Source organism: Maylandia zebra, linkage group LG2 (assembly GCF_041146795.1).
Source record: "Maylandia zebra isolate NMK-2024a linkage group LG2, Mzebra_GT3a, whole genome shotgun sequence".
In the NCBI taxonomy this organism is placed as follows: Eukaryota; Metazoa; Chordata; class Actinopteri; order Cichliformes; family Cichlidae; genus Maylandia; species Maylandia zebra.
Window position 1 is genome coordinate 45,831,256 of NC_135168.1, and position 10,464 is coordinate 45,841,719.

The window sequence follows — 10,464 nt, forward strand, 5'->3', positions numbered from 1 at the left end:
TCACCAGCAACATTATTAGGCACACCTGTTTCAATCACATGAAAATAAGTTCAAAAGCTGCATCAGAATCAGGAAGAGATGTGATTTGAGTGACTTTGAATGCTGCATGGTTGTTGGCAGCAGTCAGGCTGGTCCGAGTATTTCAGAATCATCTCCAGGATTCACAGAGAATGGTCTGAAAAAAGACAAGCGTCAGTTTTCTGAGCTTAAAAAGGGTTTGTTGATGCCAGAGAAGATTGGCCACGCTGCTTATAGTTGATAGAAAACTATAATCAGTTGCAACCAGTTGTTTCAACCAAAATGTGAGCATGTTGAAGGAGATCCAGCAGCAGAAGACCACACCAGGTGTAACTCTTATCAGACTACAATTCATATGGGCTCAAGATGTTGCCTGGGTGACGAGTTTCAATTTCTCCTGCAATGTTTGGATGACAGCATCAGCATTTCGCATGAACAGCATGAAGGCATGCATCCATCCTGCCACGCATCAACGGTTCAGGCTGCTGGTGGTGATGTCACAAGATCACAATCCAACACAATACCTTTGGGATGTAGTGGAACAAGAGATTCGCATCATGGATGTGCAGCCAGGAAATCTGCAGCAACTCTCTGGTGCTATCGTGTCAGTACGCATCAAAACCTGTGACGAATGTTTCCAACACTTTGCTGAATCTGTGGCTTCAAGAATGAAAGCAGCTCTGAAAGCAAAAGAGAGTCCAACCTGAAACTTGTACTTTTATGTGAGTGCCTATTAAAATAAAACTAATACAAACTAATCGGATAACTAAAAGTAAAACCAAATGTTTTAAAAAAAAGAAAGTAAACATTAAAATTGAAAATTAAATTGAAACATGGCAAGCGAAACTATTTGCTTCACAAATGATGAAATGATGATAACTTTGCAAAAGCCTCTGGATACAGTGTGTGCGCTGACAGACTCACAGACAGCTATTGAAAACAAATGTGAAACAGTAGCAATTAACAGCTTACAGAATCCACATCTTGATGACAAATTTTCTTTAATTTTTTTATATTTACAACACTGCATCCTAATAGCATGAAAAAACTGCTGTAATATACATTATAACTTGCAGCAGTTGTATTCAAGTTACATTTAAGTATTTTACATTCTTAGACGTAGTCTCAGAGACTACGTCCCATGAAAATGGTTTTAATATGTACCATTACGCTCAGATACATTATGATAAATGATGACAAACAACTTTATAAATCAAACAACACAATACAAAAAAACATTCATTTAAAATAATGTGTCCAGCTAGGACAGATGAAACAACCAAAACTGTGCCACTTGCTCAACAGTCCATGGCTATGTGACTATTGTGTTCATACAGTCTGCTCTTCTACCATGAAGAGATATTTCAGTGGGATTAAATCTGCATCCACAGAAACCCAGAGGACCAGGAGTAAGAGAAGTTTGACAAGTTGTCCATCACGTCTCAGGATCCTTCGTCCACTGTCAGCCCCTCCAGCTGCTCCTGCACATTCTCCAGCTGCTCCGTCTGGCTCTCTTGTGGCTGCTCGGACTCCGGCTCATGGTTCTCTACCTCTTCCTCCATCTTTGGCTCCTCGCGTACACTCTCAAGATTCTCTGAGCTCTCAAAACAACCCGAATCCCGCGGCTCCTTGGCGTCCTCCCCAGATGTTTCCTCCTTCTCCTTCTCCCCCTCCTCCTCTTCTGGCTCTGACTCTTCTTCAGCTACACAAGCACAAAAACAATCACAGTTTAATATATAGAGGTTTACGCCAATCCTTTTTATTCTTCCTGAACTCTGACAGGTCCTTTCATCTCGCTCAGCATCCAGCAGTAAAGGAACAACACAATCATTCATCCGGAGTCACTTTGTGTCCACCTGGTGAATCTAAACCCTAGCTCACTCCTGTTCAGCGTTGTTTATGTTCTCTCAAACCTCCTGAGGGAAATCCACTACATGCAGGCAGCTGACTGTTATTTGCTGCTGTGTTAGTGCATAAATACGGTGGGACAGCAGAGTGAACCAAAACAGTAAATCTGTGGGTCAGATGGCTAAAAAAAGAGACAAAACTACTAGTATTTAATGCTCAAACAGCTGCAGATTCAAGAAACACTTGCAGGTTTCTCAGCACAGATAATCACTTCCATCCGTTCACATCTCACCAAAGTTATTGTAGTATGTATGAAAATAAATTAATATGCTGCAGGTTAAATTACTTTCAGTGGTTTCAATGAGCAACAACTCTAATAGTAAGGAATCATGGACAGTCATCACTGTGGTCAAAATAATACAAATAAAGGTTATTGCGGTTTTGGGGAAGTAGATACTGATTCATATGAAATGGTTTTGAGTGAATTTTAAAGAAAGTTTAAATTCACAAACTGTCCTTCTGCAGCAAAGATGAGCCAAGATATTAAGACGAAGCACTGATAACACAACGTGAGCCATGAAGTGCACCTGATTGTGTAGTTGAAGCATAAAAAAATGACAAAGTGCTCCTGAAATCAGCATCCTTTGATTAGATATTATGAGCTTTGCAGCATCACAGTGTATAAACTTACAGTCTCTCAACAGCTCAGTGGCGTTCAGGATCTTGGAGCGCTGCTCTGGGTCTGTGATGTTCAGCTCATTCAGGTGAGACTCCTTCAGCCCTGCAAAGTCCTCCAGAGTCTGGAAACCATGCATGGACAGCAAAGAACTCAGCTCCTGCAACATGAGAGAGAATAAGGTTTACATCTCTGCGATCAGACAGAGGTGACCATCGCAACAGTTGCTCTGCAGTTTCCCTCACCATCAGGCCGATGCTGTCCAGGACTTCCTCCAGGGATTTGGGTTTGGATTTGGCTCGGTTGGCTTTTCTGCTGCAGCGTTTCCTCCTGGTCGGGGGGCTTTCGTCGGGCAGGAGGTTCACATAAATGAACTTAAAGGAGCCCACCTTGTTGTTGAGCTTCCCGGTCCAGGTGCCCACGGGGGGCTTCTCGATGATGTGGATGATGTCCCCTTTCTATGAAAAGAGAGAGCATTAATACTGGCAGCCTGACAGGAGATAAAAGAAACTCACAAAAGACAGAATTATGAGTTTAAATTAAAGTCTACGATCATCTCAAAGTTTCGCTCAATATCTGATCAAAAATCTATCCAGTGATTTAAGATAATGATCACCAGTGTAAAAGCTTTGAAAATATGAGTTTATAAATATTTTAAGAACCCCGTCAAGCAGACTTTTCTGATCACACATCATTGTATAAACTGCACTGAAATGATATTTTATCAAAGGGGGTAACCAGTAATGGAGGGTCTTGTAGATTAAACTCTTCCTTCACGGATGATAATCAAAATGACCGGTCTTCTTTTACACAGCTAACAAGCTCCCTGGAGGACGCCTCAGTGAGACAGCAAACGAGGCCAAATCGCAGCCAGTGAGGAAGACTCCCCCCTCCGAGACTCACTTGGAGTTTTAGCGAATCCACATCGTAGGGGCTGGGGGTGAAGTCGGTGTGGACCACAGCGCGGCCGCAGAATGGGCCGTTGTAAGCAATGCCGTTCTCCTCCAGTCGCATGCTGTCCCTCTGGCTATATCCACTGTCCAGGCTCTGTCTGTCGCTGTCTGAGGAGGACAGATAAGAAGCTGGGTCAGATTCATCCTGAGGCCTTCGCCTCTGCCCCAGAGGTTTAAACACACTGTAAACATCCCTGTATGACTCCAGGAATCATGCTGATGGGACACTGGGCCTTTATACAATATAAAAGGGGTTTTCAGGCTTTTATTAAAGTAGTATGGCATTTTACAAAGATGTCAGACCTCTAAATAGCATTTGTAACATAAATATATAATATTAGGTTGGACTTATTAACTATGAATGCTGGATAATTAAGTCAAAGCACTTTTCCTCCAGTGGGAAACACGGCCTTTTGAAGACTTGAACAGTTACAAGAACATTTTACTGGGAAAACTTCCCTTCTCAGTCATCTGTAAAATTATCAACTTGCTACTTTCAGTCGCTCCCTGTGGTTTTGCCACAGCGGGTAGCTCCGCATGTTTGATTTGGCAGATTTTTTATACCCTTCCTAACGCAACCTCATAAGGATTGGGTTCGCCTCTTGGGATCAAACTAGGCATCGTTTGCTTGTTAAGTAATTATGAAATCCCTTAAATTGTGTAAATTAAGAAAAGCGGTGGCACTCACAATTTAGTTTAGCTTTGGGATTGAGTAGCACCTGTTTGGGAAACTTTTCTACCTCTGTTAAATTACTCCAACAGCAAAGTTAAGCCTGGTCTAACATTTTAACACTGTTTTAACAGCTATAATGCCGAAGACTCTCTATGCATCTGACCGAGGAAATCAGGTCGACTGAGTCAGTGACCTCCTTTAAATCTAAAATTAAAATACACTTTTAGGGGAGGAGAGCCTTTCCTGTTTTTACTTGAGTAAAAATCCTTCCTTTAAAGAATTCGATAGTCAAGAATCTAGTTTATCATTATAATTATTGTCTTGCTGTTAAAAGAAAATTAATATCACCCTAAAAAAGTATTCAGTGTATCCTTGGGCCACACGCAGTCTGTCACATCTGTGTAGTCGGACCTCCTGTTCCTCTCACACAGCCTGAAGTAGTGATTTTTTTTCACACTTACTGCCAGAGAGCTGGCGGCTGATGGGGCTGGGCATGGTGTCCTCCGAGCCTGTGGAGCACACCGACGTCCTCTGGCCTGCACTCAGATCTGGAAGCCAGTCGGAAGGGACAGGAGACAGCTCTTCACCACTCTCCCCCTGGGGACAACAGTGCAGGTCAGAGGTCAGTTCACATTTACCTCCCATACATAATAAAAAAGTCAAAGAAGTGTCTCATTATCTTTGTCTCAAACTTGTTTCATTACCTTGGAAAATACTTTTGGGCATCTGTCATTGATTTGCAGAAAAGTGAATTCTTCTTTAAAAACACGGTCTGGCTTGTCTTTGTGCTAACAGACATTAATTTTTAAATGACAGATTGGTGGCAGTCTGCTAAATTTAGAGCTCTGAACTGAGTGAGCATTATACCAAACTTTGGTAGGAGATAGACATGAAAAAGCAGAAGCAGTGGAAGAGGGTTTATTCAGGCTCTTTACCCAAACATCAGCATCCCCACAAATCTAAAATACTTGATTACAAGAAGAGTGCACAGCACTGGCTGAACTGTAACATTAAATTCTGCAGTATGCTGTATTTTAGTTAAATCTAGAAAACGTTGCATGCAAGTTTTTGTGCAAGGTAAAAGAATAAACCCCTCTGCAGTACATGGATTTCTCCACAAGGTGGAGACAGATTCAAGTTTGTAGTAGTGTGAACTTTTTTTTTCCTTTTTTTTTTTTTTTTTTAGGTATGCATCACGTGTTAACCTTTGGATTACTTTGTGAAACTTAAACAGTCTTTACCCCTTCTTCAGCTAAAGCCTTCTGCACCATCTTGGACGTTTTGCGGGTCATGGTGCGTGAAATGACATTGCGCCACTTCTTCCCCAGTTTGCTGCCACTTTTCACTGCTTCCTCTGCAGTCACACCATCTGCTACCTGGAGAAAAGGAGAAAAGGGAAAACCACCAGATGAGTTTTCAGTGTTATTTAAAGTCACTGGAATTAAGGTTGAGAGTAGTAAAAAAAAATTCAAATCTAAGCCACTGACATGAATTTCCTCGGTGGCATGGAAGCCAGGTCATAAAAATTTTCTCACAGACTAAGAAGAGCGTTTGTGGTAATGGGGTTTGCGTGCGCACATGTTACTGCCATCCACAAAGTATTTCTCTGTCTCTCTGTAGCACGAACACACAGACACACAAGCGCTCTACTGTGGTGCTTGAAAGCACAGTTTTAGAGAGTGTTACCAGACTCCATCTGCAGACAAACTGTGTGAAATTGCGTGCTTATTACTGACATCTAAAAATGTAGTTTTCAGGCTTTTGAGGTAGTTAACAGCAGAGACTGGCACATAGCTTAATCACAGTGATTATTAGTATCATGCAGATCCTAAAAAGCAACAGTGGGCGCTTGTGAATTAGTCAAGAGCTGTAGCCCAAAAACTTAACATTAAGTATTAAAAAGAGTGCCAAATAGACAGAATACATCAAGACAACAGATGCAGTTTTATCCTTAAATTGCTGTAGGTAAAATAGATTTGTCAGGTGAGTTATGAAGAGCAGCAGCAGAGAATTCCTAACAGCACCCACCTGGTTAGTGGTCACGTTCAACCACCATAACCTTCTACTAATAATACCCACAGGTTTCTGTTTTGGTTCTGCTACTCAGGTGTAGTTTTGAAGCATGTCGTATTAAGACAAGCTTTTTTCAATGAAGTCTACCATCTGTCCACATTACCTCCTGATTAAACTGTTGTAATTATTTCTATTTCTTCACCAATCGTTACTTTATCACCTGCAGGGTGTACAAAACACAGAAGCTCGTCGTTTCTCAGGAAAGAAACAGTGCGATCACATCACACCTGTACTGGCCTCCCTGCACTGGCTCCTAGTCCATTGCAGGATCCAGTTTAAAATTTTACTATTTGCTTTCATGAGCCCGAGTGGTTTTGTGCCATCCTACTTAACCTGGTCTGTAAACCAGCTGCTTTTAGAAGTTTCTAGATCCACGCTCAAAGTTGAGTCGTGTAGTAGTTGAGCAGGTTTCCTGGGTTTTATCATGCGGTCTTATTTATTTGTATTATTGTTTATTTGATGATGTTTTGATATTTTTGCAGACTTTAGTGTATTTATTAGTGATGTGCTGATTGGTAATTATCTTTGTATTTGGCATAACCTATACAACACTTTAGTCAGCTGATATTAACAGAATTTTGGGGGGTCAAGCTTGGCTTCCCTGATTTAAAAATCAATACTAGATTTGCAAACTAACCACAAGTTTGTCCATTTAGCTCCATTCCCTCATATTCAGTGAGAAATGTCTTGATTTGAAGCCAATTTTGGTACAAATATGAAATAATTTGGCCCTGGAGAAGCCCTCAAAGCTTGTCGTGCACTTATTCTTAATGAAACACTATCATGAAGAAACGCTGCCGTTTATTGGCAGTGTAAACATTCAGTAACCACAATGACAATGGCAAACCCACGTCTGCAGAGACCGCTGACAGGGGTGTAACAGATGAATTCTCAGCAGAAAGTTTTAAGCTCAGAGTTGACGTAAATGAAAAATAATAAGGCCAAATTTAAATGGATACACTCTTCGGGGGAATACCATTTATGATTTTCGGACGGAGAGGCTCTCTGCTTGACTAGACCGGAGGACATCCTGTCTGCATGCTGTTGTCATCTGGGGCTCTGTGCAATGCTTCTCATTCTTACTTCCTCTGTAATCATTTCTCTCTAACTTCCACTCAGTAACCTGAATGTTGCTGGGAAATTATTAATATATTCTGTTAATTTTAAAAGTGTTATCATTTGTTCACACGTGTAAATCAGGAAGCACCAACTGGGCACTTCTGTAACAGTCATAACTGAAAAAAAGCTTCCACTTGACCTGTGGTGGATGCGTTATTTAGAGAAGGCCACAGTACGAGAGACGAGGAACAATGTAACAAAATATCTGGAGGAACTGCTATTCAGGAAGTTAAAAGAAGAGATAAAATAGGTATTTTTACTTTTATAAACTAATGTTTTGTATATTTTGCTTGTTTTGGGCAAATCCCAGGGAAGAAACTTACATTCTCCTCCAAGCTGAACTCCTTCTCTGACACAACAGGAGAGGTAGGCTTGGGCTTCATGAAATCCTTGAAGCTGCTGGACCTCTGCAGGGTGAGCTGCAAACAAAATGTGCATTGCACTTAAATATCATGAACTCATGAACAGCAAAGAGGATCACACAGTTGTTCAGTGGTTTTCTGTGGAATAACTGATAATGCTGAACTTGCGGTCGTGCACACAGTACGATCTTATCTCCTCAAATTTGTGAACAGAAGGGGTTTCTTAGAAGTAATGTGTGCCAGTGTTTCTCCACACACTGTTATCGAAGTTGAAGTCACGGCTAATTGAACGTCTGCACGGTGATGTGGCTGCATCTGATAAGGTTTTACAAAGGTATTGCAGCTGTTTAGCAGGAAACACAAAGGAAATGATGTGCGGCTAGATTCATTAGGGTTTCTGCAATAAATAGCTCGTGTTTTCAAAAGTGGCATACACAAGACCTTGGGGGAAGGACAGGAGCACCAAAGCTAAAATATATACAAGAACATGATTTCATCCTCGCAACAACATTGTTTTTTTTTATTCTTTTTTAGTTCAAACACCAGAAAGGCAAAGCTCTAGTAATTTTGAGCAAAAGAGACAAATTTGACTCATTTTTTTGCATATTTTCCAGATTTAGACTTTCTTGTAGCTGTTGTGGAAACTTTTTGTCTAATTTTCCATTTAACCACGCCGCCGTGCAACATCTTATCGCAGCTCATCCTTCTTTCTCTGCTCAAACCACAGGAAACTGGCAAAGCTTTAGCAACTGCTGCCAGCCAATCATTGCAGACATCCAGCCAGCACCGGTGGCTTACGGTCTACCTTGTAAAGTTTAACCACCAAAGCTTAACCTTCAGCAGTCTTGGGCCTCAGTGACATTTAATATGACAAGTTCTGGTGGCAAATGTTTCTTTTCCCATCCTCAGTTTTTATTTAACAGCCACAGACCTTTCAGCTAAATCAATCTTCTATTAAAGCCGACAACCGCAGCAGTGACATGAGAAGAACAAACGCAGCGAGTTGTGTAATGACATGGCGTGAAAACGACCGCGGGTGGAGAGCTGGATGGAAAATAAGAGCACTGGTGTCAAGTGTAGGAGGTTCACTATCTTGATAGCAGCTGAAGACAAAGTCAGCAGAAGCCACAAAGCCTTCTCTGACTCAAACTACATCTGCAGCAATGATTCACCCTGCCAGAATAGAGGAACTTTACTTTTCTAAAAATGTACCGAGGCTGCAGCCAAAACGGTAGTTAGAAAAGGTAGGAAATATTCTGCTTTAGGCAAAAAGCTGCTGCTGAACCTCAAGTGTTGTCTGTGTTCGTGTGCGTTCAGCTTAACCGCAAAGGTCTGAACTAACTTAAGCTGACATCCTGTGTTGAAAAGATGTGCACACAAAGAAGACAGCTGATGTCGAAGTGCAAACAAGTGTGTGTGGCAACAAAAGTCTACAAAAAGTAACAAATATAAAAACTATGACTTTCTGTTTAATATAAGCATTTCTAAGTGTAGCTGCACAGACACATCAAAACAAAGAATTACAGCAACCAAAAAAACTCACCTTCTTCTTCTGCACCTGCTCCTTCTCTGAGGCATTTGATGGCCTTCGCCTCAACATCTTGTCCCTCTGTGATCCTCAGATCTCCCCGGACAGAAAGCTGTGGGAAAGTTGGACCCGCTTTAATCACCTGAGGATTTCTGTGACTGCGCGGTCACAGCCCGAGTCTGATTAAAAAACTGAGGAAGCCTGTTGTGTGCTGTGTTGCTGCCGAGTGAACTGCAGAAGCCAGCAGGAAGTCACGTGGCCATGCTGAAACTGAAGAGGCAAACCCTGTTTTTGGTGACTGCACGGAGACTCGTGGTTTTGTTACAAGTATTGCTCACAAGCGCATGCTATTTGCTCTCTGTGGCTCAAAACTGAACATGATACATGCAACCTTAATGAGTATTTCATTACAACACTGTTGACTGTTACCACATATCAAATGGTGCAAAATCACCTGTTTCTCATCATCTTTAAAAAAAGTTTTAAAGATAAAAGTTAAGTCAAGTAAAAGCTGGCTGGAGGAATATTAATCAGCAAAAGATGTTGATGATCTTTTGCTGCAGTGTCACAGCTGCAGTGACATCCCGCAGCCACTTATACAACATTACTACCCCTGCACCGTCTTTGAACTTCTGCAAAAAGTTGCAGTTAAATTTACTGGCTGTAAAAACTTCTCTTGTGTATCTTAACATCTGTGTTGTCAGGCTCCTTTGTGTGCTCACGATGTTGAGGACAAATAAAAGGTTTTGATTTTGCAGTCTGTCGTTTAGCTTCAGTTTTAGTGTGGAAGTGAAAGGCAGCTAGAGCTGACATATTTAGCAACTCAGTAACAGCTTTGCAGCTGCAGCTACAGGAGGCCATAAAAAATCAAAAAATCACAAACTGCTGATCAGATTGCCCAAAAACTCACATATTTACTCACAAAGTGGTTTATGGGACAAGTGAGTTAAAACAAAAACGGCCAGACACATCCTGACAGGATAGAAATGGAGCATTGAGACAAAAACAACTTGTGTGACTCAGAAATGTGTGCGCTTGTGAGTGCGCACTGAGCTGGCAGGACAAGGCGAAGTAAATGGCTGGCAGTAAATGTAAAGAGGGAAGTACGATGCAAGTCAAGTTTAGTTTGTTATTTTGGAGGGAGGGGGGGGGGGGGGGGGAGACCACATGATAAGAGGATGCCCTATTTTAGTTTCCTGTCAGTCGGTTAAAGG

The 10,464-nt window shown here is 41.5% G+C and overlaps 1 protein-coding gene across 1 annotated transcript; it reads right to left on the reverse strand.

Moving 5' to 3' along the window:
- Window positions 1–1,002: 1,002 nt before the first annotated feature.
- sash3 (SAM and SH3 domain containing 3) lies at window positions 1,003–9,487 on the reverse strand. Its single transcript, XM_004545743.2, has 8 exons — window positions 9,266–9,487; window positions 7,684–7,779; window positions 5,410–5,544; window positions 4,630–4,765; window positions 3,446–3,603; window positions 2,788–3,000; window positions 2,558–2,702; window positions 1,003–1,720 (listed from the first exon to the last, which is right to left on the reverse strand). The coding sequence occupies exons 1-8, from the start codon at window positions 9,320–9,322 to the stop codon at window positions 1,461–1,463; spliced, it is 1,200 nt and encodes a 399-aa protein (XP_004545800.1). The 5' UTR covers window positions 9,323–9,487; the 3' UTR covers window positions 1,003–1,460.
- Window positions 9,488–10,464: the final 977 nt, after the last annotated feature.

Excerpts from the sequence above, each read along its gene's own strand:
- sash3 (XM_004545743.2), bottom strand. The coding sequence starts at position 9,322 with ATGTTGAGGCGAAGGCCATCAAATGCCTCAGAGAAGGAGCAGGTGCAG. Across the intron at positions 3,001-3,445 it reads TGGATTCGCTAAAACTCCAA|AAAGGGGACATCATCCACAT; the intron begins GTGAGTCTCGGA and ends CTCTTTTCATAG. Across the intron at positions 2,703-2,787 it reads TGGACAGCATCGGCCTGATG|GAGCTGAGTTCTTTGCTGTC; the intron begins GTGAGGGAAACT and ends CTCATGTTGCAG.